General features: G+C 47.5%; 7 protein-coding genes across 7 annotated transcripts; 6 read left to right on the forward strand and 1 right to left on the reverse strand.

Annotated features, from left to right (window-relative positions):
- Nucleotides 1-41: 41 nt before the first annotated feature.
- Nucleotides 42-1,376, forward strand: F5891DRAFT_990384 (uncharacterized protein; the record flags this gene model as incomplete). Its single annotated transcript, XM_041378085.1, is given in 5 exon segments — nucleotides 42-457; nucleotides 508-746; nucleotides 797-1,140; nucleotides 1,160-1,173; nucleotides 1,300-1,376. Coding segments are annotated over 5 exon segments (1,090 nt in total), but the record flags the coding sequence as incomplete, so codon positions are not given.
- A 378-nt stretch (nucleotides 1,377-1,754) lies between these two features.
- Nucleotides 1,755-3,310, forward strand: F5891DRAFT_1202873 (uncharacterized protein; the record flags this gene model as incomplete). The annotated part of the gene is made up of 8 exons (XM_041368946.1): nucleotides 1,755-1,933; nucleotides 1,983-2,111; nucleotides 2,166-2,274; nucleotides 2,324-2,514; nucleotides 2,561-2,699; nucleotides 2,747-2,938; nucleotides 2,988-3,142; nucleotides 3,190-3,310. 8 exons carry the CDS (start codon nucleotides 1,755-1,757, stop codon nucleotides 3,308-3,310), a joined length of 1,215 nt encoding a protein of 404 aa, XP_041216242.1.
- Nucleotides 3,311-3,865: 555 nt separating this feature from the next.
- F5891DRAFT_1178937 (uncharacterized protein) lies at nucleotides 3,866-6,310 on the reverse strand (the record flags this gene model as incomplete). The annotated part of the gene is made up of 10 exons (XM_041365807.1): nucleotides 3,866-4,066; nucleotides 4,126-4,307; nucleotides 4,367-4,546; nucleotides 4,606-4,755; nucleotides 4,805-5,155; nucleotides 5,221-5,517; nucleotides 5,583-5,794; nucleotides 5,838-5,888; nucleotides 5,925-6,035; nucleotides 6,184-6,310. The coding sequence occupies 10 exons, from the start codon at nucleotides 6,308-6,310 to the stop codon at nucleotides 3,985-3,987; spliced, it is 1,743 nt and encodes a 580-aa protein (XP_041216243.1). The 3' UTR covers nucleotides 3,866-3,984.
- Nucleotides 6,311-7,081: 771 nt separating this feature from the next.
- Nucleotides 7,082-10,260, forward strand: F5891DRAFT_1122387 (uncharacterized protein). The gene is made up of 4 exons (XM_041363844.1): nucleotides 7,082-7,765; nucleotides 7,824-8,132; nucleotides 8,318-9,848; nucleotides 9,898-10,260. The coding sequence occupies exons 1-4, from the start codon at nucleotides 7,094-7,096 to the stop codon at nucleotides 10,251-10,253; spliced, it is 2,868 nt and encodes a 955-aa protein (XP_041216244.1). The 5' UTR covers nucleotides 7,082-7,093; the 3' UTR covers nucleotides 10,254-10,260.
- Nucleotides 10,261-16,949: 6,689 nt separating this feature from the next.
- On the forward strand, nucleotides 16,950-19,151 carry F5891DRAFT_1122391 (uncharacterized protein). The gene is made up of 6 exons (XM_041363845.1): nucleotides 16,950-17,396; nucleotides 17,441-17,898; nucleotides 17,989-18,004; nucleotides 18,067-18,108; nucleotides 18,157-18,276; nucleotides 18,331-19,151. The coding sequence occupies exons 1-6, from the start codon at nucleotides 16,983-16,985 to the stop codon at nucleotides 18,988-18,990; spliced, it is 1,710 nt and encodes a 569-aa protein (XP_041216245.1). The 5' UTR covers nucleotides 16,950-16,982; the 3' UTR covers nucleotides 18,991-19,151.
- A 68-nt stretch (nucleotides 19,152-19,219) lies between these two features.
- On the forward strand, nucleotides 19,220-21,160 carry F5891DRAFT_1122394 (U3 small nucleolar RNA-associated protein 6-domain-containing protein). Its single transcript, XM_041363846.1, has 7 exons — nucleotides 19,220-19,321; nucleotides 19,369-19,416; nucleotides 19,469-19,613; nucleotides 19,681-19,852; nucleotides 19,903-20,282; nucleotides 20,331-20,692; nucleotides 20,747-21,160. Exons 1-7 carry the CDS (start codon nucleotides 19,292-19,294, stop codon nucleotides 20,855-20,857), a joined length of 1,248 nt encoding a protein of 415 aa, XP_041216246.1. The 5' UTR covers nucleotides 19,220-19,291; the 3' UTR covers nucleotides 20,858-21,160.
- On the forward strand, nucleotides 21,161-22,720 carry F5891DRAFT_1091268 (glycoside hydrolase family 43 protein). The gene is given in 4 exon segments (XM_041363503.1): nucleotides 21,161-21,288; nucleotides 21,301-21,712; nucleotides 21,768-22,137; nucleotides 22,196-22,720. 3 exon segments carry the CDS (start codon nucleotides 21,394-21,396, stop codon nucleotides 22,461-22,463), a joined length of 957 nt encoding a protein of 318 aa, XP_041216247.1. The 5' UTR covers nucleotides 21,161-21,288; nucleotides 21,301-21,393; the 3' UTR covers nucleotides 22,464-22,720.
- The last annotated feature ends 4,252 nt before the right edge of the window (nucleotides 22,721-26,972 follow it).

Raw genomic sequence — 26,972 nt, forward strand, 5'->3', positions numbered from 1 at the left:
TCGCATGATCCCGCGGGCGTCAGCTATCAAATTCATGACAGCTCCCAGAACACCCCCCAGTTCCCAACCGCCCTTAATCCGACTGACTCTAGTACGAGTCAAGCGGCTCCAGCCCAATCAAGTCAGCAGGCTTTGGGCGCCCACAGGTCGCACGGCCCTCGCCCTAGGAATGCGATTAGATCGCTAGTAGAGAAAAGACCAGTACACTGGAGGGTTAAAGACGCACGCAAAGAGCTAGAAATCACAAGCTCTAATATCCCCTCAGCATCGACGCAGTCCTCCCGAAAAAATCCCACACTGCAGATCGAATCTTCATTGGTCGACTGCGTGAAGGACAACGCCAATGGTCTAATGATCTCGTCACTGTTTCAGTATTCCTTATATCCGACCACAAATGATATTGATACGTTGGCCGATAGAGCGCTTGCCAATGCGATCGCCAACTACAAGCACAATGGTATTAATTTATCTTCCTCCGGTTCATTCCGAGACTCATATGGGACACAGCGAAAGAACTCAACACGTGGAAAAAGAGGAGAGAAGGTCAAAGCGCTCTTGCACGACTGAAAGGGCTGGTCAAAAAGCTTCACAGGGACTCCCAGGGTAATGCCCGAGGGTTGGTGGTTGCAGCCTATCACCTATTCCTTCCAGTTCTATTCAAGAACACGAACGAGATCGTACAAGTGCGCAAATGGGACGCATCAGTGTTGCTGACGAATGATGATTACCTCGATGCAATCGTTCAGGTAAGCACGTATCTCAATATTATCCCGCTCACATTTGACGTTCAATTCAGAGAGAGATGAACGATGGGCAAGTCCAGTCGGTTTGCATCCCATTCGGCAACGACGCCCTCGTTGGCATTGCAGAATACATACTGGTCGATCAAGGGTATCATCAATATATATCGCTCGATGGACCTGACTGGGAAGTTGCCCTCGGGAATACCTTCGTCCTTTCTGCAGCAATCTGTAACTGGATCATACGGCGATGTTCGAGGGACGGCTTGTTTCAAAACACCGATTTTCACTGTTCGGAAAACGAGACATGCTACAATAGAATGAAAGATCGGATGTCATCATTGGTTGGTAATGAGAAGGTGGAGTTTCACGGACTGCTATCCTTCATGCGTGATCTACTGTATTCACTTTTTCCAAAGGATGAGGCATAGTAGTAGGTATGTACGTAGTATTCAGACCTTTGTTGCCGCGTTGTGATTTGTTTTTTGTTTGGTCTCACTGTATTTGAGCCGTTGCGTAGTTTATGTAACTTGAAGTCCACTTTGGTATCATGTTTTAGGTAACGCGCTGTACCAATTCGACCTTCAACGTTGCAACCTCAATGATCATTATGAAATAGGCTCCCAGATGCTGTAGCGCGAGTTTGTACGTATAGCGCATACATTCTCAGCTTTCAATTTCAATTTCAATTTCAGCTCTCCGCGTTACTAACCGACGGCTCCGTCAGCGCGTGTCCCGCGCTCACTAGCATCTACACTTGGACCAGCCGAACACGGGAAACGAAGACTGGGCATGTCGCGCATGCCATTTTCAGCGTTCAATCAACGTCAACGCACTTTATTCACACTGGATGTACATTTTCGACGTATGAATTTGGGTATCAACTTAACGGTGAATAAAACTTTCCCTCATAGGCGCACGTGCAGCTGACTTTGCCGATGGCTATTAAATGAAGCAGAAGCTCTACACCTCGTTTCCAACTCGTGCCATCTTCCCGCAGGCTCGCCGCTTCTCATGTCCCAAGTGGAGGACGGTTCACATGCTTCGATGTCGTCCCAGGCAGAAGGAAACCCGCAACCTCCAGCATCGTCCCTAGCAGTGGCCACGTCTGAGAGCGCTCGTCAGAGACGGAAAATTGCTCAATTAGAGGAGAAGCTGCAACTACTCGAGTCGGGGCAGGCAGCGAAGCAAAGGTATGCGTGCCACCGACGCTGACATCCACCCGGTGCTCACTATCTTCAGGGAGACCAACTACTGTGTCTCCAAAGGAAGAGCTATCAGAAGAATTGTTACCCTATATGATACTATCGAAGACTTGATTAATGAGAACGATAGGAGGTGCGACAGCAGCGATGACGAGGTGACTCCCGAGTTAGTGTTTCTCACCTGTCTCGTGGGTGCTACTTATGGACTGTGTTAACGTAGGCAAGATCGCTTGCAAATGGGATATATAGCCCTCAACAACGCGCTCCCCTGGTTTCACCAAAAGGCGACAGAAATGGAGTACGACGACTATATGCATATGTTAAAAAAGGTGCGTGCAACTAGTTTCAAGATTTGTTTTGCGCTGAATTTCTGTTCAGCTTAGGCAGGGAGCGGACAGTGCTCGAGGAGATGATACCTCCAAGCTCAAGAGTCTCGTTGCCGACTGGGTCAATCGGGAATTCAAGCCAAATCCCCCAGTTGACCGCGAGGATAAATACTGTCGCGGATTCGTCAACGACGCATGCGGCCAACTGCTCTGTCCGACCGAACTAGACTGGAACAATCCGACGTAAGTACTGAACTCAGGATCTTGCGCGATACTAATTATTTACCAGCGTCAAAGCAGGAATTAGGGATCGTGTTGAAGGTCACATTGTGACGGAAATGTCTTGGCCGGTATTTCTCTACCAAGGGTATACTGCTGATGCAAACAACCTGGAGGAGGGTCTATTTAAAAGCAGACTTTTGGTTCAGGTTCGTCGTATCTACGTATCTCAACTAAGCTCATGTTTGGTTGGCAGGCCTTTAAAGCCATATTTACCTCCCCCTCCTCCGCAAAGGAAGTGGCCGGTGACGGCGATGGCGCCAACATCATTGAAAACAACAGACGCGCCAAGAGAGATATTTCTGGCAAGAGAGTCAAGACCCACGTCGCACAAATAATTAAGATGCATAAAGTCTCGCCTCGGTCAATCGCTTATGTAGCATGTCAAGTAAGCGTTTTTTTTTCATCTACTTAGCGGCATTAATGACCCGTCATAGTTGCGATTTGCATTGTCATCGGTAACCTCGTGGCGCTCGATGGACAATGACTTCGACTATGTCCAGTTCTGGTACAATGTCGTGGACTTTTTTGAAAGAGCCCCTGGTCGAGCAGCGCAACGCAATGTTGACTGTCTCCTAAAATGGTGGACTAGGTATGTTACGTATAATATGGAGACGTCAACTCATTTGTGTTATCCAGGAAGGTCTTTGGAACTAGTCATCGCGCGGAACTCAGCGACACGGCGAAGGCTAAGATGTCTGTAAATGCTCTCGCTATGCAGAGGGCGCAACGGGACGACGCCCTTTTCGATTCAGACTAGTCGTATCAGGCTAACCATAATGTTGTCGAGCAAATCTCAATTGTAGCTTAATATAATTTTAATATCATAATGTGATTCAAGCATATTTTCTCGCGTGCACTCCCACCTTAAAATGTCAATAGTAATAGTATGAGATATCTGACTCGCGGCCCTGCTCATGGCACAGGGACGAAGCCAGGACGTTCTCCGTCTACGCGCATGATCATTGAGGTACGCTGGAAGGCGACAACCATTGTCAAATAAGTCAAAATGACTGCCCTGTTCATACTATTTGGAATATTTGAGGGACACATGGTAAGCGAGGAACGACGGATGTCCGTTAGACGTTAGACGTTGAAAAGAAATAACTCCCAAATGTCCTCGTCAAGAAGTCCTCTGGTACATCAGGGAAAACCTCCTTCACGAAATCAAGGTAATTTCAGAGAATTCCTCTGAATTCCGCTGAAATAAAAGTAAACGAGATTATTCAACTCCAGTCGAAATTCCTTTGAATTCCTTTGAAATCCTTTGAATTTGCTGATTGATTATCTTGAATTATCTTGAATTCAAACAATGTGAAGACACACGAACATCAAATATATTAGAATTAAACGAGAATATCACAACCGAAAGACGGCAAAAAGATCAGCAGACTCGAAAAAGCACCAGTATGTACAAATGACTCGGAAGGTTGATTAATCTTCACCCATTGCATCAAGATCAAGGTAATCACAAGCGGCGTCCAATGAACCAGCGGGCTCTGAGCTTTCTACTGCACTAATGTTGAATTAGTTAGAGTACACGACGATAACAAATAGCGCGTGAGCAAGACATACCTGACTGCCTTGTAGAGACGCGCCATCAGTACATGGTACTTCTTTCGACTACCGTTAAAGATGCGTGTGAGAGTCGCTTGGTGAGCGTTGTAAACACTGATGTGGAAGGAGGAATTGAATGATTTGACTTGTGCGCCTGAGGGTGGGTTCCCGCTGCTCCAATCCTTCAATATCGAGTAAATCTGCAGAGAACATTATGTAGTGAGCAAACAGAGTAAACATTATCAAGAGCGGCACCTACAAGCGTTGCAATCAAACACACCATAGCAACAGGTAGCTCGGGCTCGTTGTTTCCATCCAAGACCGAGACAAAATCGTCACAGGACTGGACACCAATTGAGTTCTCACCATCGAAAAAAGATAAACGGATGGAGTCAACCATAGACTCGTCACAAAACGGTTGGTCCCCAAGGACCTTACCCTGGGTGGTGGATAAGAATAAGATAAATGAAGAGATAGATAACGAAAAAATGAACAGACCTTGGCGTCGGTTGGGAAAATATACTTGTGACCCTTGATGAGGTCGTCTACCTCGTCACCGCAGCCTTTCTTGAGTCCAAAACGAGAGACCACAATTTGATGCGCGAGTTTCTTGAGATTAGTACGGAAGGAACTAAGCCGTCCCTCCGGCTTGTGAGGATGTCAGTGATGTCCAGTAACATACAAGAAGTGTACATACCACTCCAGCGAGAGCCACCGCATAATCAAAGTCATGCTTGATCCTCTTTGCTATCGCATATTCCTTATGCTTCCCGGCAGCATTATAAACTGCATCGAGAGCCATCTTGCGCTTCTGAGTGATGTTGGGAAATGCGTTGTCGAAGATAGAGGCTTTCTTGAGTTCAAAGACGGCAGTCTTCAACACCTGCTGAATCCGAGTATTCTGAGCCTTGAGGTTGATCGAGCTATCGGCTGAGTAGACTAGATCTGTGAATATAGGCCATGTAAAGGAGTGTTCAGACAACTCCTTATCGGCGGAGGCTGGCAGTGCCTCGTCTGTTAGCTGCCGTGACTCTGCGAATTTGGGCCTCTAGAAAACAGTATATTCATTAGTAAGACAGAGTGATGGGAGCGTAGTAGAGTAGAACACATCACCTCAATTTCTTGACGTGCTTCTGCTACTTTGCTCCTTTTCTTCTTCTTCTTCTTGCTTGGCTGTGGTTTCGAGTTGGTGAGTGATGAAGGCTCGCGGTAATCATAACTTGCCTTGGAACGTTGACTGTCACTGCGGTCACTGGCAGACTCCGTGTCTTTGTCAGCAAACTGCAACTCTGACTCAGACTCGTCAGAAACCCCGCTAGATGTCATCCGAACACTATTCGACAATGTTTTGCTGGTTTGCGATAGTGCGCTGGCAGATCTAGCTGCACGAGGAGGCATCATGTAGGGAATCTTAAATAAAAGGTGCGTCATTTTTTTCATCATTCTCAACTTTGGGTAGCTAAGTGACGACTCACCTCTTTAATCAGTTCCTTCTGGGAGGGTACTAAGTCCTCATCATCGTCTTCTGGAACCTCCGCATTATCGTCCGATTTGTCGGTGTCATGATCACTCTCTCCGTATTCACTGACAGAGTCGTTATCTTCGATTGACACTGCGACTGACTTTGGCAGCTTGCTGTTTTTCTTATCGCGGCCTTGACTTTGACCATGACCGTTGACTTGATCCGCTGTTGAGTATCTCTCATACTGATCTGTTAAGCAACTACTAACCATTGTCTAACTTTTCTGCAGGTGTCTTTCGCGCTAACTTGGCGGCTGGTACTGATTGTAGCGCAGTTACTGTGGGTGCGCACTTACGAGTATTGGTCGTTGTCTCATTCTTTCGCGCTAACTTGGCGGCTGGTACTGATTGTAGCGCAGTTACTGTGGGTGCGCGCTTACGAGTATTGGTCGTTGTCTCATTCCAGACTGAAACAAGGTGTGTCAATGACTGCTTTCTCCAATTGCCTGTACTAACTTTTTCGCTCTAAGGCCTTTACTTTGGATGACCGCTGCAGTGGTTCTTGGTGATGACTGTGAGTCCATCGCATTTTTCTTGGCCTATGGATGTACTCACTCTCTTCTGTATTGCCGGTTTTTTTGCCAGTGGAATCTTGACTTGCCACCTGGGCCTTTCTTTGGGTGTTCCGCTTGTGGGCGGCTATATCTGACGGCGTTGAAGACAGATGGGGACTCGGAGGCATACTACTAGTAGTGTTTGCTTCAGCTGAAGTTGGGAAGGGAAAGGTTGAGACGGTTATGAAAACTTATTGGTGGCCACTCTCATTTTCAGGTCTGTTTTTTTACTGTGCTGTGCCAGCGCTAGGGTCGTTGGTTTTTTTTTCATCTAACGTGTGGTTACAGAAATGGCTAAAACAAGCAGAGCGTCTACTAGCAGAATTTCAAGCTGCAACCGTCAACTTGAATGGTGCTCCCTCTCCTCCCCTCTCAGGTTCAGCTCGCCGCATCATCAAAGAAGCTGAGGCACGTGTAGCCCATGCTGATGGACAGAGAGTCCAGGCAGAAGCATGTACTGCCAGGCAACAAATCCAACTCGGTTCACAGTGTGCCACCATCATTTTAGTACGTTTGTTTGTTGCCGTGCTGTCACCGTAATCTAACCTGTTCTGAAATATCAAGTAAATTCGTGTTGTGTGGCCGCGTCTTCGTACCCTTCCATGCTAAGGAAGGGAGCCTGTACCTTTTTGAAACAACCGCGTCTTCGTACCCTTCCATGCTAAGGAAGGGAGCCTATACCTTTTTGAAACAACCGCGTCTTTGGCCGCGTCTTCGTACCCTTCCATGCTAAGGAAGGGAGCCTGTACCTTTTTGAAACCTGTACTGCCAGGCAACAAATCAAACTCGGTTCACAGTGTGTGAATCTTCACACTGGATAGCACGCTGTAAGGTTTGCACCGTCTCTCTACTACCCATCACTACCTACCTACCTACCACCACTACCTACCGCCTGTTCTGTTGCCAACAAAATGATCACTTGCCCAGGTTGCACCAAAAACTTCGAGCACGCTGGATACTCCCATCACCTAGCCAAGACCACGAATCCATCATGCGCAGCCCTATTACAACATTCTGGTCTTTTTCCTCAGTCAGAGCCTGAGGTTGAGAATTCTGACGGTCTTGATGATGGAGATGACAATGTTGATCCTCGTCATCTAACGGAATTTACAGGAGACTATTTTGGCCACTACAACGAACAAGATCTGGAATGGCCAGATGATAATGACGAAGTTGCAGCGGCGGAGCCTCCTTTGGATTCTGATGGCGAGGAAGAGGATCACAATGCAGAGGTTGAGGTTGAGAATGGGTGGGAACGCCCTGCAGATCCTGTACCGCAGGATATCGACGTTGATGTTTTTGAGGAGTCAGATATGTTGCCACAATCACATGCAGCCGAACGACAAGAAGCGGAGAAAGCCCTTGGTCGCCAGCCCACTATTGAGAAATTTCCGCGGCGCCATGCAGGTGCTCCAATACTTAACTCTGGCACTACCGCTTTCGAGTCTTATAACAATGCTCTGCAAGGCGCAGACAATGTTTGGGCTCCCTTCGCATCTCGCATAGACTACGAGGTTGCAAAGTGGGCAAAACTTCGTGGATCGGGCTCAACTGCTTTTTCAGAGCTGCTTGCAGTCGAAGGGGTGAGTCTTCATTTTCTTGGGTCATGAATGGGCCAACTTTTTAACTACGTTTCTATAGCTTCATGATGCCTTAGGTCTTTCGTATCGAAACACCCGTGAACTCAATCAAATCATTGACCGACACTTACCATGCCGACGACCTCGTTTCAAACGTGAAGAAATCATTGTTGCAGACGAAGCATTTGACGTGTACTCGCGTGACGTCATGGAGTGCGTCAAAGCCCTTTATTCAGATCCGGATTTCTCGCAACACCTCAACTACACTCCCGAACGCCATTATGTCGATGCTGACAAAACAATCCGAATGTATCATGATATGCATACAGGAAAGTGGTGGTGGTCCACGCAGGCGAGTCTTTTGAAAAACGTTCTGATTCATATTGAACTTACCACAATATCATTTAGAAAGAACTCGAAGCAGAGAAACCTGGCGCAACAGTCATACCCATCATCCTTTCCTCCGACAAGACGCAGGTCACCATGTTTAGGAACAAATCTGCCTATCCTGTCTATATGACAATAGGCAACATTCCGAAGGAGATCCGTCGAAAGCCATCTCGACGGGCGTGGATTCTCCTGGCCTATCTACCAACCTCAAAACTCGAACATATCACAAACAAGGCTGCGAGGCGCCGAACGGCCACAAATTTATTTCATGCTTGTGTGCGTCACATTCTGGAGCCTCTGAGAGTCCCCGGCAAGGATGGTGTTGCTATGGCTAGTGGGGATGGAGTTGTGCGTCGAGGACATCCGATTGTCGCATGTTATTCCGCCGATTACCCGGAACAGTTGTTGACAACTGGGATAAAATCTGGAGAATGCCCAAAATGCGATGTCCCGCATGAGGAGTTGGGAAGTCCTGATGTTCCTGTCAAGCTGCGAGACCTCGAGGCAATTGTCGCTGCATTGTCGCTCGTTGATGAGGACTATGACTTGTGGAGACAAGCATGCCAGGAGCGCGGCATTAAGCCCATCTACAAACCATTCTGGCTGGATCTCCCGCATGCTAATATATTCCAATCCATCACGCCGGACGTGTTACATCAACTCTACCAGGGTATTGTAAAGCACCTCATCGAGTGGATCAAGGAGGCATATAGCGAAGCCGAAATTGATGCTCGTTGTCGTAGACTTCCCCCAAACCATAATATCCGATTGTTTCTCAAGGGTATCAGTAATCTCTCGCGTGTTAGTGGAACGGAGCACAATCAAATCTGTCGCTTCCTGCTCGGCATTGTCATTGGCATACGGTTGCCTGGAAATCTCAACAATGCTCGCCTTACTCGTGCTGTTCGTGCCATCCTTGATTTCCTGTACCTTGCGCAATACCCTTGTCATACGGACGAAACACTGGCACTTCTCGATGATGCCTTAACACGCTTTCACGACAATAAGGACATCTTCCTTGATCTTGGAATCCGCTCGAATTTCAACCTTCCGAAGCTTCACGGCTTCCGTCACTATGTACATATGATAAAAACGTATGGTACAACTGACAACTACAACACCGAGTACACAGAACGTTTACACATCGACCTCACGAAGGATGCCTATAGGGCTACCAACCATAAAGACGAGTACACTCAAATGACACTCTGGCTCGAAAGACGGGAGAAGATTCTATGGCACGACAACTTTGTCCAATGGCGTCTCGTTGGTGATATTGCCCCGCAAGAAATCATACCTCCAGACATGGATTATCGTCGCGCAATCAAGATGACTAAACACCCGACCATCAAGCGTGTCCAGTTGGACCGCATTGTGCGGGAGTATGGCGCCACATTTTTCACTGAAGCTTTGGCTCGTTACGTCGTCGGGAGAAATCAACCTGGTTTGTCTGCAGCACAACTCGAACGCGAGGCCGCTCACATCATTATTCCCTTTGATACTGTGGCTACGTTCCACAGGATCAAATTCAACTCAATCAATGCTCGGGGGATCCAGGACTCGAGTGTCACCGTGGATTCTGTCCATTGTCAACCATCACAAGAGGACAAGCGAGGGCATATGATCCCCGCGCGTTTTGACACAGTTTTGGTCAACGAAGGGGACGGCGGGACAACAGGCGTGGATGGTGCGTTTTGTATGGTGCATTGAACATGTTAGTCACTAATCTCACTCGATCACTGAAGGTTACCGTGTTGCGCAAGTCCGTGTCGTCTTTACGCTAACAAATCAAGCTTCGAATGTGTTATTCCGCGCTGGACCTGCACAACCACCCACCCACCTTGCCTATGTGGAATGGTTCACTCCATTCCAGCAACCGGAATCACACCATGGGTTGTACAAAGTTGCCCGCTTGATTCGTCATGGAGAACGTCTGGCAAGCATCATTGAGATATCAGATATCTGTAGGAGCATTCATCTTATACCTAATTTCGGCGTAGCGGCACCTCGTGAGTGGACGAGTAGCACTGTTCTGGAGTGCTGTTCCACCTTCTTTGTAAACCCCTTCAGTGACCGACATGCTTATTTAACACTTGTCTGAGCATTACAATGAAATTTGTTGAAATACCTTTGAATACAAATAATTTACCGAATTCTCAGTATTTTCATGCGAGTTTGTGAAATTACCTTGATTTTGTGAAGGAGGTTTTCCCTGATGTAGTGCACAACGACACGCAATTGTGTCGATGCACGGTGCAATACACCTTGCCTCTGTCAAATAGTAAGCGAGGGACGACGGATGATCATTAGAAATCAGAAAGAAATAACTTCAAAATGTCCTCGTTAAGAACGCTTCTGGTAGAGTACAATGTCACGCGATTGTGTCGATGGACGGTGCAATACACCTTACCTCTGTCAAATCGTAAGTGAAGAACGACGAATGGTCAATAGACGTCTGAAAGGGGTAGCGTTGAAATCAGAATAAATGCTTAACTTTCTGTTGAGTTGACTTGGCAAACGCATCCCGACTGCTGACAAGGTACAGCGTTTTCGCGCGGATTCTCAATTGATATATCAAAAAGATAGCCTTTGAAGTCGAAGCGCGAGGTGATTTTCCGATCGGGCGCTCGGGCGAATTTATCATAGCCTTTATGCTCAACAACTGAGCAGTATCAGTCCAAAGGTGTGACTTCTGGGGTGCAATAGCGAACAGTTTACCGCTGTTAGTTGTTATTCAGCTAAATCAGATTGCCTACAAGTTTGAGTGTGAGAGCATTCTACAGCGTTTCCGCAAAGCCTGGGACCGGTGTGAAACGCGTCACAGATGAATATATCTGCTAGTCGTTGTGTATTCATACAATTTCGCATGATAATTTGAAGTAAGCCGTACGTTGATCATGTTTGCTTGGTGGACGCATTCCGGCCGCAATGGGAAAATAGCACTTCTTTGCACTGATTCGCAATTGATGTATAGTAGACAAACATGAACAATTCAAAGAAGGTAGCCGCACAAGGACGTCAATTTAAACTTGCGCATTCGGTAAACACTTCGTGGTACCCTGGAAAACATCAATTTTTGGTCTGGCTTGGGGCGTTGCCTGCTGATGGAAGAAAATCAACTTTTAGAAGAAGGCAGCGTCAAAATTAGCGCGAGGACATCAACTTAGTCTTGCGCACTTGGTAAACGCTTTGTGATTCTCCAGAAGATTCAGGCCTTCATGCTTGGCTTTGACACAGCGAAATTTATTTATGAGGTGCTGATAGTGACACATGTAGCTTGACCCTTGAATTTTGCTCCATATTACTCCCGAGTTAGAATTCCAGCGACGTGTAGGTGTTTTCCCGATCATACGCTGGTGCAGGAAATTTATGCATTGTCCTTTCCTGTATAAAGTCAAACATCACCATGTAATATGGATAGCAAAATTGTACAAATGTTTGTGATTGTGTACTATATATCGTTATATATGTTCTTATCTTTTTTCCTCCAGTTCACTGATGTAGTTGTTCAGGATTATAGAACCTGCCAGTACCATTTCCAAATCATCATACTCAATAGTATTCACGTACTATGGCATGAGCATCCGATCTGCCTGAGGTGACAAACAGATAAAAACAAGGTATCCCAAGTTCTATTTGACTACCGCAATAGCCATCCAGCCGGCAGTTATTCGTGCTGATATGCACAGCTGTTTGCAAAAGTAGCTAGGTGGGTCTGGAAATTGACAAAAGGTTGCGTCGCCTCGACGGCGGATGTGATTCCTTCTAGTTCTTAGAGTATGCGATCTCCATGATAGCGGACCGAGGAAGGCCCTCAGGAAATAAGTAGCAGGACCGTCACAGATCGTCATCAGACTGGATCGCGTTAGAATTGTCCCAAGCCTTTTCCAAGTGGAGCTGATCGCCCATAACATCCCATGCTGAGTCGTGCAAGACTGTTGAAAAATGTTTATTCAGAACTATGGAGCCTGAATTATCAGTTATCTGGACCGAACGAATGGAAAGCAAGTGGAATAGAAAGTAGAAGTAGCGTGTCTGAGCTCAGACAGCTGATCACATAATGGCTCCGCAGCGTAATGACTCTCGCCTTCTGTTTGAACGTATAGATGAATGAGGAATAAGAGACGTGGAGGCGATGTCCAGTCTCAAGGCACGCGTGAATGAAGAACGCAATGAAGACAACACTATGGGACCATTATGATCGTCCCAAGTAAACTTGTTTTGCGCAAGGATTGATTGTGGCAGAGAATGGACCCGGGTTTGATTGTGCAGAAACTAAGTAAATATTTGTAGATTGAAGGCGCAGGAGGCGTTGCTGTCGACATTGTAAAAAAAAAAGACGCTCCAAAGGTCTCTAAATCGGATCTTACTGCAATGGACTATCATATCGGAAATTGAGTTGGAGCTATGCCAGCCAACGTTCAGAACGTATGATACTTACATTTAGATTTGAATCTATTATCTGATGAGGCCGGGTCGTCGCAAAGATAGGATTATAGAGTGGTATTGTAATCGACCGGGTACCGATTAGAGAACGTTCTGGATATTGGAAGATGTGAACGTTCAACCCGCCGTTCGAATGGCCCTTGTTCCGCGTGAGAAGCCGATTTCCAATTCGGATAATGCAAATCAAATTCTACGTGTACTCCAGTCACCAGCCAATTGCAAGGGCCTCCCTTGAGCATGATGCATAGACAAATGTCCGAATCACCATCATGCCAATTTTGGCGATACAAGCGCTGAATGCTTGTATATATCTAGCATGAACGCTAGATCGTCATACACACCCATCCTCCAATATGACCCTAGTATCAAATGATCCCACTTGGTGGCCCTTCATCAATTTCAGTATTTTGTTCAGCTATTGGACGGGTTCGCCATATCAGTTGGTTATGTCTTGATTTGTGATTGACTTCTGGCTTCGCAGTTGCCGCAGGCTTCATGGTCGTATACGATTGGGGTGAGCGCCACAGTGTCCTGAAATTGCTGTATCATATTCTCATGATATTTCCAGTATTAACACTCGCACAAGAGGTAGTTTGATGCTATGGCGCTGGAGTACTCAACTTGCTAACAATGCTGTCATAGATAGACCTGGTTTGGGTGAGTCACAGAGTCCCATATCAGAACAAGAACAATGAATTTGTGACAGACCCAACGCTGGTCTCTCATGACTATGCTGTACCTAGTCGTTCGTACCTCATGTTATACCATGACATAGTTGGCAGTTGTGCTGACTCCAAAATGTTCTAGATACGCTATGTTGGAATACTATATTCTGTGTATGTTAATCGACGCCAGAAAGTAGTTGCTGTACTGATAGCCCATCTCTCATCATCAGTGCCATCATTCTGGGTATGTCTCATATGCACCGTATTCAATCTTCTAACCGGCGGCACACAGGAAATATTACAATCGTCTCGTTGACAGATGCAGTGAGTATTCCCCAATCATTTCATTCCTATCCAATGAATACATTCATTTGTAGGGGTGAGTGCGATTTGACCATTGGACTTGGCTCCACATAATCACTCAACAGGTGTGAGTCGGGGTGTTTTATCCTAGTACGAGGGTGACCGCTAATCAGGTGTTTCAGGCAAAATCATATACTATGCAATAAATGGGACAAATGTGGTCGTAGCTGCCATGTTGGGCAGTGAGTTGCCCAGCTGCGATACCTCAGTGATATTGACTCGACTGAAACTTGAATATGATTCAAGTCATCATGATTGCTCGGTTGCATGCCATGTATCAGAGATCTAAGAGGATGCTTATCTTCCTTGTTACCATCTTCCTAGCTGTAAACATCGCCTGCGGAATAATCACGATCACAGGACTCAAGTATGATGTTGTATCCGGTAAGCTTTAGTTGTTGAATTGAAGAACACAGCTCATTGGACTAATACCAGAGGAATTGATACTCTCTGGCATTCATATGTGCGATGCCAGATTGGGGAGGGATACCCAATTTCTTACATCAATGATCTGGATGCTCAGCACTGTTTGGGAGGTCCTCGCACTGTGTCTTTCAGTCTGGATCGCTGCAAAGCACTTCCGTGACCTGCGACGACTCGGCCCATGGACGGGATCGACCATCGGGGATTGTTTCAGAGTGCTCATGGAATCCCACGTGCTTTATTTTGCAAGGTGAGCTTGTAATGCGAATGTGCTTATCGGTTTCTGCTCAAGTTCTGCATGTGCTAGCGTTGCCGGCGTTTCTTGCCTCCAGCTTGTTAATATCTCTCCAGAGGTCAAGGTGCGCCAACATATCTACATGTAACCACTGCTCATCATTTCTGTAGAATTCGAATTACGTTGGAATTGAGATACTCGGTGGTGCTTGTGAAATTTTATTTTTCGTGCAGATGTTTGTGCTGGGACCACGCCTCATCCTTAGCGTTCGACAATATCACGCTAAACTCGTGGCCGAATCCGATGCAGAAACTAGCATGAATTTAATCGTCTTCCAGGAGCGCGTACATGTACCAACTAGCAGTACTGTGTAGGAAATGGTTGTCGAGTGTTCTGCATGGAGGAGATATTTGGTCGAGGATCCGTCATATTTATTTTAGTTATGCCTCAATTGTGTACTCAGCAGGTTTGAGCATCGCAGGCTAGTCTGACAAACTCAGCCTTGAAGGCCTTCTTTCGTAGCACTGCCGTGAAAGAGCGCGAGCTCAATTTTCTCAGAGACGCCTAAGAGATGATGAGGGGCGCATAGTTGGACAGTATGATAAAGAAATATACTTCTGTGTCAACTTCATTGAATAGTGGGAGTGAGAATGCATATGCTCTCTTGTCGCTGATGTCGAAGCCACAAATCCAAAGGGTTAATAGAGCGCCGACTTACGTTTTTGACACTCCTTCGAAAGAAACCGATGCAGTCCTTGGACTCAAACTCACCACCACACACCATGTCGACTGTGTCATCCATCTCCTGCCTCTTACTGGACACTATCACGCCACTGCGAAACGTAGGAAGCTGGGTCGAGCATCATAAAAACCAGGACCAGTGGGGCAATGATGGGTCTCTACTTGTGAGGAAATCATTGAAGCCTAGGGTAGATAGAGCACAAAGCAACTTACTGAAGGATATGTAGGTCCGGTGTAAGGTTACAAAAGTAACTTTGCGCTCCCGCCCCGCGTACATTTTACCGCGGTCACTGTCCAGGAAAAGAGACCAATCCGAGGGGTGGATGGTGTCTCATACGTCAGCAGCCCGGCATATCGTGCATAGAACTGGTCAGGTGGCATGAATCTGTGTTAGGTTAGTTGAAGCACAAACAAAGATTTCGCGGAAGTGTACAAGAGGTCTCCGGGATGCAGATCAACCATCTTTGCCTCTAAGCCATCCGGAAGTTGAAGGTGGTCGTAATCGATCTCGCACAGCTACCAGAACTGGTCAATTGTCTCGTCGCGACTTAGGAATCTATCCTTGAGGCGATACACGATGAAAAAATTCGTATCACCCACAACGCTGAAAGACGCCGCGAATCCATTGGAAGTGTGTCGTGGGAAGGTGAGAGTGTCACCTTGGTAGATGTTGGCCCAGTATCGGTACAAGAGTACGTCGGGGTGAACTCGAGTTTCGTGAAAGGAAAGGATACTCATGGTATGAGCCCATGCACATACTATTTAATGAGGTATGGACTTGTGAGTCCTGAAATGTGTGCTGAAACAGGGTAAAACCAAAGGTTCCTTGGATGGCACAGCAGCTGGCAGCCAGACGAACGGTGTCGTCTTCGATGTCTTTCGGGAAGGGTTGTTAGTCAAGTTCATTGCTGGCACGGAGAGAGACATGGAGGTCTCAAAGCTCATTACTCAAGTCATACTTACGTGTGATTAAATCTATTGTGGAAGATGCTACTTCCTATCGGATGTGGACACCGCCCTGCCTTCTTCCACCCTTGCGATCCCGAGGCGTTATTGCACACAGATGGAACCGATGCAATTTTTTGTCCTCTTGAGCCATCCATACATCGACATAGGCGGGCAGTACGATGTCATGGAACAAGGGGGGACTGGGGGTAGCAGAGAGAGCGAATGTAGTGTCCACTGTGGTAAAGTTCGAGAAGAAAGGATTTGTCAGTGAGGTTGGGAAACTGATGATATTCTTGAAGTGGCTACGGAAGGACGAAATGAGCCTGGGATGGTGGGGGAACGAGCACATATATAATAAGGATACTGCAAGTAGTCACGTACCCAGTCAAGGCAAGCCCTGCACAAAATCAGTAGTGCTATGCCACCCTGTCGGGCCACAGGGATGCTCACATATGTTTCAACCTCAAGAGTTTGGGTCCTCCATGGACGCAGACCCACTAGTGTGATCGATTGCAGTTCTTTACCGTCCGCCAATTCAGAAAATCAGGTTGGAAGCTTGTTACCAAGTTTCACGTTGATCGGTAACTTCCGCTCTCTTCTTCTAACCAGATGAAGTTCAAATTCAAGAAGCTGCATGTCCCATCCATCTTTGTTGACCGCCGTGCACGATGTGCTCGCGCAGTCCGTGCTGCCTGTCCAAGCGACCGAGTCTGTCCATCCTCTCAGCACTGAATATATTACAGTAACTGCGCAACTTGGTGCAGTCATCAATACAACTAACCGCCTAAATCATGCGCTGAACCAGCTTAATGACCTACCCCTTGGTGAAAACGCCACCAAACTCGTTGCCCTCATGAAGGAGCACACAGCTTTGACATCTTCAATCAATCAGTCAACTGCTGCCTCTGTTTCACTATCGTCTCTACTACGAGGAGACAACAGAGCAATTTATCCGGACGCAAGTCCTCCACATCCTGCAAAGATCGCGGAATGGGGCCGTAATCTTGGCATGGAAGTTTTCGTAGATGGGTCGACGACTGTTCTCGCAGGAAAAGTACTTGTACTTGATATTGATATCAACGACCATGTCGCTGTCAAGACGTCCTTCGCTAATAATGCAAATGGTAACGGGAACACATCGGCAGCACCAGAGCTAGACGCCTTTCTCGCGCAGGAAGTGACCCGCTGGATCAATGCAGCGAGACGGGCTGCTGGCATAGATTCGGCCGTCGGACATTCGAGAGAGGATCCTGCGATTGAAGCTGCACGCCGTAGCCGTGCAATACAAGAACACTTGCGATATCTCATGATGCTCGACGGGCTTGCGGCTGCCGAGAACGAGAAAGGACTTCGTTGGTTCATGGAGCCAACTGTGGTTTCGGATCACATCAGAAAGCAGGTTGTGTACGTTTGTTCTGTTGTCGTCCTTGTTCTATACTGATGCGTGATATTCACAGTTCACCGCAGATGGAAGATCTTGATAAATTCTTGACACAACATGCCCTTCCGTTGCCCTATCTCGTTGCTCCTTCGCTATCATTCATAGTCTGGCTTTCGCCCCGTGGGTACCTTCAGCTCCTTCGCAGCTCTCCGCCATCCAAACAATCGTCAATGTGGAACATTGACATCCCTATAGCACATCTCAAGACATCGATGCTTGATACTCTAGAAGATGTCACCATCGCTACGCTAAAATTGGTCCCTTGCACTGAAGTAGCAAAGTCCAAGATGGACTCGAGCGATGTCCCTGGAGATCACATGCTTCTGGCTGCCCCCTCCCAGATGTGGGTACTCGACTTCACCACTAAGCTACCACAGAATGGCGTGGTGATGTGCCAGAGTCGTATGCGTGTAATTCAAGGAATCGTTGAGTCCCGACCCATCGACATGATCTCAATGGGGAACATGTCTAGTATGGGCTCAATGTCAAGTCTAGGTAATATGAGCAATATGAACTTTGGAGAATTTGGCGTGGCGTCTTCACAGACAAATGGAAGCGGAGGAACTGGTAGAAGCTGGGTTGACTTATTGGTCAGTCACTTCTCTCTACAGTTATAGGCATATGCATGTGCTGATACCTGTACCTGGTCTAGGTCAATAACAATTCATCAGCAGAATACTACACTGCAACTTATGTGTGTGGAACACGTCCAGGTACAAACACACACTGACCATTGATCTAGAAGTCACCGAATGACATCCATCCACCGCTACACCTTCGCCTTCTAGCACCTCCGGAACCAGGCTTTCTCCTCCAGAGAGTCCCGGTGAGGAGCGTTAAACAAGTCTCGCGAGTATTAGAGGCAAGTTTCATCTTGACCAAACTGTTAAGTTATGCTTATAGCATATTCTTCCAGGTTGTTAGAGGACAATGCTGGCTCAACGAATCACTGAGCATACTTCAATGGTCGCCTGAAACTCCAGTGCTGAAATCATCCCATCGACCGTCAAATGCAGAACAAGGAATGCCACCAGAAGACGCAGCATCAACTACTCTGCTCGCCTCGGTCCTCGCAGGAACAGTTGCGCCACAATCTATTCCAGTGAACGTCTATCTCCCCTCCAGTGCTTTGTCTGCATTGTCCCAACCAGTTGATCCATTTACATCACAACACAGCGGGCTTGGCATGGGTCCTCCTGCAAGCGCAGGCTCCAGCAGTGGTGCAAGCTTGTTCGGTCCGAGCGACTTGGAGATGGAGATGGATATCCCAGGGCTGAGCATGAGCATGGGTGGGAGTATGGACATGGATCTCGGCATGGATCTTTCAACCCCCACTGATACCATGCAGCAGTCACATGGTCCTGAAACATGCCCTCCCCCGATGATCGTGCTCACCTCTCCGAGGCCTGTGTCTAGGAACGGGCTGGTCGAAATACGGATCACGTCGGGCGAAGGACATGGGGAAAACGGTGTTTGGGTTGAAGCCTCTCCAGGTGTTGAGACAGGATACATGTCAGATGCTGTCAGGCGAGGAGGGGTGTGGAGCCTTCCTGGACGAGTATGGAACAAAGGGTAATCGGCTGTTGGCTGGGATGCAAAATTCAGCAAGAAAGATGTACTGTTACCTATATTTTAAATGAAGTTTGAAGAGCACTACATAGTAACATTGTGTCCGACGATGTTAAATTAGAAGGATGTATATTAGGGGCTATTAAATAATATTGTTCTGATAAGTCACTTCCGGTAATAGCTAATTTATTTGAACAAAATTATCTTGATCATTTCGGGTACGAACGCATATACACTCTCCATTCAATTTCTTACTATCGAATTTGCATTGATAGCTTCATCAGGAGACTGCCATCCATACATTAAGGATGGAGAGGGTACAATTTCAGCAGGAGCAGGTTCGTTACCCCTTCAAAGGCTTGATTTTTGACTTAATGGAACCTAGATGCTCGCAGAGCTCAAGGATCTCGTGCAAAAAAGTTTGTTCAACCAAGTGCGTGGGTCTCATACTATATCCCTCTAGTCCTATCTAACTCTGCTTCTAGTCTGAGGTTAAGCAGATTGTGAAAAAACGTACACAGTTCGAAACCGCGCTTGTCCGCCGCATCCCAAAAAAGGGTGACTTCCTGCGATATGCGGCGTATGAGATGAATCTGGAGCAGCTGAGGCGGAAGCGCGTGGAGAGACTGAGTACGTGCTAAGTACATCCATATCTCAAAGTTTCCGACTCGCTGACTGTTCTATGGTTTTTTCTCAGAACTGGAAAAGACTGCACCGTCAATATCTGATTATGCTCTTGTTCGCAGACAATTCCAGATATTTGAACGTGCGCTCAAGAAATTCAAGTCGGACGTAGGATTGTGGATACAGTATATCCAGGTCGCAAAACGTGAGGGGGCTCGTTCACTAGTAGGGCGCATAACAGCCAGGTGCGTCCAGTTTAAAATTTGGTCAGTCTGTTTTTTTACCGTGCATATAGGGCCCTCCAGCTCCATCCAAGAACCCCTGCATTATACATCATCGCCGCCTCTCACGAACTTAACCATATGTCCCCCTCCGCGGCACGCGCCCTCCTCCAGCGTGGTCTTCGACTCAATGCAGACAGCATTGATATGTGGAGAGAGTACGTGCGAATGGAATTGAGTTTCGTTGAGGGGATGAAACGAAGGTGGACTGTGCTGGGAATTCATGAGGAAGGTCACCCTATTGTTGAGGCAGAGACAACTGCTGCGGAAGATATGGCGATATTGACCCCAGAAGAGATAGCAGCTGAGAAGGGAGGTGACGAAGGCGAGAGGGCACGGCAAGCCATTATGGATGGTGCTATCGTCAAGTCCGTGATTTTGAGCGCTGCAAAAGGTCTGTTTGTCATTCCTCTATAAGGATTCATATTGATTTGGACCACAGCTCTGCCTAGTATAAATTTATTTACAGCTCTCGAGGTCCTAATTCGTTCGTATCCCAGCCAAGAGCGTCTTCGCACGGCCCTTCTCGATCATCTATACAATGTTCTTAAAGACACACTACAAGGCGACCCTCATGCGGTGAAAATGCTGGCGACAAGAAAACTTCGAGAACTTACATCTCAAGAGAATAGTGATGATTTTGTCATGGCCGAAAGTGAAGAATTCGTCGATGCCCTCCAAGCCGCAAATGAGTCTTTCTCCTTGGCTGTTGGCGCCGGGAGCACAAACGCCTCTGGGATGGCTGATGTCTATGTCGAATTTGTAGAGCAGTGGTGCAAGTTGCCCACGCTGGATCCGAGTTTAGTGAGTCTAATGTGGTGTAGCTCTCGTGGATTTCGGCTTATCCAACAAAACTAGCGTGCATATCTTGTAGCTTCCCTCCGGAAACTTGCCCGACAGCCGAACGCGCCGCCTTCGTTGCAGGCTGCATACGTCCAACTAACATTGCCTTCCAAGAAGGCTCTCTAGTTTGCATGTAGCTATACCGCAACATAAAATCACTATGATGCCCCGTGGTCCAAATGGGACCAGATTCGTGGAGAGTATGGGCCAGACAGGGAGACTATGGAAAGCGTAGGATCCACCCAACGAAAGTGATCACCTTTGGTATTCGTTTGGCTAGCTCTCTCTGCCACCTTGCTCGTGGCGAGATGCGCGCTTGGTAATTCATGTTACATAGTACTGCGTACGCACATCCATCATATGTCATGAACGTATAACAGCAGACATGTCCTCGGTGATAAAACCTTCATTCTGCTCCTGCGGCGGACAAGCACTGGATTTGCCTCGAGATCAAGAAACTGACACAGGAAAGGTGATCAGAAGTCATCGCCGAAGATATTTACTTCCCAACGACCTCACCCTGCTTGATGCAATCTCATTTCAACGGTGCTGGATGCACTGCCAGATGCACTGCCAGATGCCTGTGAACCCGTTTTAAGTCCTCTTTTTACCAAGGGCAACACCAGACTTCCGTGGAATAGCTTTCCTCTGCCCCCTCAGTAATGCCAAGCTTCCGAAGTAGGATCTTTTTCGCCCTAATATCTTTGGCCGCCCTCCCTTTGACTTGGGCTATAGTCAATGGTCCTGTCATCTCTGCCAACTTTCCTGATCCTGCTATCCTTGTTACTAGTGGGGGTACTTATGCATTTGCAACTAACTCCGGCAACATCAACATTCAGGTTGCAACGTCAACTGATGGTGGTGTAACTTGGGAATTGCAGTCTGGTGTTGATGCACTCCCGAATGTAGGGTCTTGGGCAACTGCAAACAGTACTTGGGCACCTGATGTCATTGACAGAGGGGATGGAACTTTTGTGATGTGTAGGTCTCGATCTTATACACCTCAGATGATATTGTACTAAGGTATGGCCTGCAGACTATGCGGCATGGTCGACCTCACACAGTACTCATTGCGTAGCAGCTGCTACTTCCGTCACCCCTGCCGGACCGTACACTCCCGAGTCTCACCCAATTGCCTGTCAAACTTCAGGCGGTGGTGCCATTGACCCCGCAGGGTTTCAGGATACCAACGGTACACGCTACATTGTGTACAAGGTGGATGGGAGCAGTCTTGGAGGAGGTGGACCTTGCGGGAATGCCAACGGAGAATATTCTACTCCTATCATGCTTCAGGAAATGGAGGCTGATGGTGTCACGCCTACTGGGGAACCGGTCCAGATTTTGGATAGAGGGCAATCCGATGGACCCCTCATCGAAGCCCCAGCGCTTATCTTGCATAATGGAACGTAAGTCGATATAACTTGAACATGTACTTGGATCCGGGACTGACCACAGAAATCATAGTTACGTGCTTTTCTTCTCCTCGAATTGCTACAACACCGATCTTTATGACATCTCATACGCAACTGCACCATCCATTTCCGGCCCATACACCAAGGCTTCATCGCCGTTGCTTATAACTGATGACGATGGCCTCACAGCACCTGGCGGTGCTACACCACGCCTTGATGGTGAGTTTATGGTGTTTCATGCAACCGTAAACACAAATCCGTTGACTCGTTATATGTATACGGCGACGGCGACGTGGAATGGGACTATTGTGAGCACATGATAAAACCACATCATGTTTCTAACGAAATGTGCGCACCATGACTTTTATACACAATTGACTATCCTTATGACTCGAACTGCTTCTTGAGATGACTGATTGTACCAGACGCCTCAGGTAGAAAAATCACTAACCTGGGCTGAGTAACTATCAATGCATCACATACATACAATACGCATGGTTTTGCACCGGTGTTAGCTTACTTATGCCAATTATTTTGAGCATTGTCATTTTGCCTTAATTATATACGTTGAATTATGACCTTAGTCAAGACATTCTCGTGAGAAGGACTAGTCGGGACTCGGTACGTCGAACACAGAACAATTGTCCAACTTGGTTGTTCGGCATGCACATGCATCGTTCCCACTCTATGCGCTTTTTGTAGCTTGGTGTCTTTGTTTGTATTTGTACAAACTCATCCTACTTTCTAGGTTTCGATCTACGGACTCGGTATCCTCTTTCTAATGAAACTACAACGTGATGGGACTTCGTTGGATGCGTTTGCTAGTTTGCTTGTTTGTTTGTTTTGGGCGAAAGCCCCGCAGGGGCTTTCCGGCCCGAAACATGGGTCCGTGCCTAAGGCGCCAGGTGAGCTGTGTTCCCATGTATTAGGAGAACTACGACGCACTCAGCGAAGCTTGGGGCCCTTTCAACTAGGAGAAGTGCTTCTTTTCACCGGACTGGGGGGATGGTATATCGTGTGAAAGGTTCCAGTACTGGTGATGCCTGAATGTAAGGTGCGAGAATCACAGCATGCTCTCTGAGATATAGTGTGAACGCTTCGCTAGACCACCTTCCCATCGTTTTCACGACTTCGAAAGGTACTCCGCGCAGAAGGTACTCTAACGTTCCCCCAATCCTAAGTCCGTGTCCTTTTAGTTCTGGTAGGTTCGCTGCCGCTGTTGCTGATGCTATTCTTTTCAATAGTTCTTTCTTCGATAAAGGATGCAGTCCTTTGGCGTGTTTCCACGCGAATAGGTGCGCATCACCGTTTGCTGGATTGATTCTCAAGTGATTTTCCAATGCAGCGCTAGGGTCTGACGGCCCTTCCTGCATTGCCCAATATGTGTCCTCTCCTTCGTTTGGAGAACATTTAGTGCTCGGTAGGTGGAATTTCGTAACTGGCAGGCCATTGCGGTCTGCTGTTTTGGATATGCCGGATCTCGTTATATGTTTCTTTGGATCGAATTCCTTGATTGCGTTTACTGTGAATTCCCCTAACCTTGCTATTGCATAAAGAGTCGTCGTCAAGCACGCGAAAATGGCCGCATCTAGCGGTGAATTGAGGTCTAGGTGCTCGCAAATGATGGATAAGTAAGCGGGTGTGAATGGTAGCCGTTTAGGACGCTTGGACGACTCAGGTGCTGCAGCCGCAGCTCCATCTAGCACCGCTTTCAACTCATTGGGTGGGATCAACCAACTCCTTCCATGAAGTAAGTGCCAGGCTTTTAGACCTGCTGTGTAGTTACTTAATGATGATCCGGAGTAGGACCCTGCACAACTGCAGAGAAATCTAGGAGGAGACTGCAAGCAACCAGACATCTGTGCTCTTCTGCGATTCTGTTTGTGTCGCAGAACACATGGAACACCAGCAAGCCTGCCCCATATGTTTCTTTCGTCGATTGTGCCCATGACGACCTGATGATGTCAAGGATTTGTTCCAACTGCGCCTCCGAAATTTCGTGTCTAGGAGACTGCGAGGTTACTGCTATCTCTTGTCTTGTACTATCTCCCGCTGGTAACCACAGTCTTAGTCAGTCTCGCGCAAGACAATGGGGGCGCAGGGTAGAAGGTTTGGGTGTCAAATTAAGTCTATAGTTCTGGGGAATGGGGGAGGGGGAAGTATCTGTTACATTTGGTAGCGGTGCTCTGAATTGTGAGTTCTTATGTTTCGTCATCGTTGAGCACGCTGCTGATGAAACTTTCTTCTTCAGAACAGCTTTCTCTTGCTCGCTCGGCAGCTTGCTGTCTGAGCAGCTCACGGTTGATAACTTTAGCTGCTGGAGCGGAGTAATGGCCATCGCGCAGGAGGCGGAGCTCTGTGGCAGACAGTGGTTCTGTAGCATCGATGAGGAAGGTACCAAGCTCTGTTGGAAGGCTGATTGGGGGAAGAAGAAGGCTTGTTGGTCTGTATACTCCTCTGGATGGTTCATCTGCTGGGTTGGAAGTGCTTGGGATGTACGTAGTGACGACGTCGTAAGGGTAGGGTAGAGTGTGAATAAACTCGTTGATTCTACGAAAGACTTCGTTGACTTCTCGGTTTCTGTGTCTCCTCTTCCACCATCCTTCAACGACGTCCGTGTTGTCTCCATGGACAACGACGTGCCTGCCAATGCCAGGCAGAGAGGTGAGAGTGTATACGAGGAGTTCAAAAGCCACTGCCTCCGCCCATCTGATGTCTCGTTGACCATTGTGTGTTTTCCACCCTGGGATTAATCTCCAGGCCCTCCAGTAGTTACCTATTACGATGCCTATTCCAATTCCTGAGCTCGCGTCCGAGAATGCGAGAGGATTTTCGAGTTTGATGGATGGGTAAATTGCTCGTTTTACACCACCGGACTGAAGTAGCCTAGCCCACCATTCTAGATCCTTCGCTACCCTGCTTCCTGCTCGATGCGGAAGGAAGGGCTTAGCGCTGCAGTGGGAAAGCATCTCCTCGAGGCTTGTTAGGTATGCCCTGCCTCGTGGTACTGCTTGGCACGCGTGTAGTAACTTGCCATATAGCTCTCGTACGTCTTGTAGAATGTGTGCTGGTCTCTTTCTCCATTCGTCGATTGCTGCTAGATATTTGCTGACTTTTGCAGGACTCAGTGAGACTATCCTTCGTCCAATATCCCAAAGGAATCCTATATAGATTGTTGTTGACGAGAACGGTTGGTCTTTCAACAATTCCCATATAATGCCTAGGATACTTGACAACTCGTCAATATCTTGCAAGCTAAATGCAAAAAGCTCGTCGTGTTTCGATCTCGTTGGGCGAAATGAAAGGTCTTGTAGAGGCTTTGAACAGTCCTCACTCAATTCCTCCAGTTTTCCTGTTTCCTGACACGTGTCGCCAAACCACAGCCTTGCACCAGATTGTCTCATCCCTTCTTTCGCGAAGACTTGATTCCACTTCTTTCTCTTATCGTTGTATGGCTGTAAGTACTCTTTTCTGATTCTGAAAAAGATATGATCGTCTACCCATTTTTCTAATGGTCCAATGCCGTTGCTCCTAAAGATTTCGGCGCCCGCGTCTGCTATGTGTCCGTATACTCCTGCTGAAGGGGTGGCTCTGAACGCAGTGCATGTGTCGATGCAGAAGTGGGAGTCTGATACTCTTACTATTCCTGCCGGCCATTGCGAGGGGTGCAGTGGGATCGTCCGGTACGCTTCTGCCACGTCTCTTGTGGCTGCCTCTGAACCTGGTGGAAGACTTGCAATTATTAGATATATGTTCGAAAATTTGCCCCATGTCGTCGGAAAGTCACTGGCATTAATGTAGGAGTTTATCGAGGGATTAGGATGTGAAACGTTTGGGGATGCCGGAAAGGAAAAGTTTTGTACTATCCTGAATTTGCCTGGCTTGCCCGGCTTAGGGATTATGGACAGTGGTGACGATTGAAACGGTCCAATGTACCTTTCTTTGTCCAATTCTTTTCGGATGATACTTTCAAATTCGTTCTGGTTCTCGGTAATCGAACTTTTATTTGGTGGAACCTGCATAATGCTGACAGGAGGAAAATCTATCTCAAAACCTAACCGGAGACCGTTTAGTATCTTGGCGAAATGCCCAAGAAGTCCTGCTCTTCGAAGCTCCTGTTCCCATGCGTCAGCCTTGTATGGCATCAGCGGTATCTGCCTTCTGCGCTCTAGGGCATCTTTGGGCGCTGTGCGTAGCAGCTCCGCAGCCTGAACAGGCGTGGCGTGCATCGTGTTTTGGCGTTGTGCATCCTTCCTCCCTCTGCCAAGCGGTACAGAGTTGCTTCCCGTCTTTAGCCCAAAGGCCTTTGTGGATGCGCTCTGCGCAGGTCTCGAATTTCTTGTCCCATGTCTGCTTGGCTGTACACTCGATGGTGCGGTGCGGGTGTCTTCCCAGACAGACTGCGCAGCAAGGTAATGGGCCTGCATTGACAGTGGGACGGACTGTTCGTACCTTCTTGTTGCTGGACAAATAGTCCTCTGCGGGAGTATATGGGCGCTTCTGCAAAGCTGCAAGGTACTGCAGTTGAGCTGTTACGAAAGCTGCTGCCGCTTGCTGAATAGCGATAGCCGTCTCCTTTTCTCTCTTCTCGTTGAACAGCTCTTCTCTCGCTTCGAAAATTAAATCTTGATTGAGGTCTTCAAGGCTCCATCCTTGCGCCGTTCCTATAGTCTGATGCCAGCATCGTCGTTGCTGGGATTGATATAGTAGTAGCGCTCGTTGTTTGAGTTGATCTGGTGAATGGCGCCAATGATGTGTCTGTAGAGCAGACCAAAATTGTATATGCATGTCCGTCCGATCATCAGGCCAGTCATACAATTCATCATTGT

The sequence above is a fragment of the Suillus fuscotomentosus genome, assembly GCF_016647785.1.
Source record: "Suillus fuscotomentosus strain FC203 chromosome Unknown F5891scaffold_437, whole genome shotgun sequence".
In the NCBI taxonomy this organism is placed as follows: Eukaryota; Fungi; Basidiomycota; class Agaricomycetes; order Boletales; family Suillaceae; genus Suillus; species Suillus fuscotomentosus.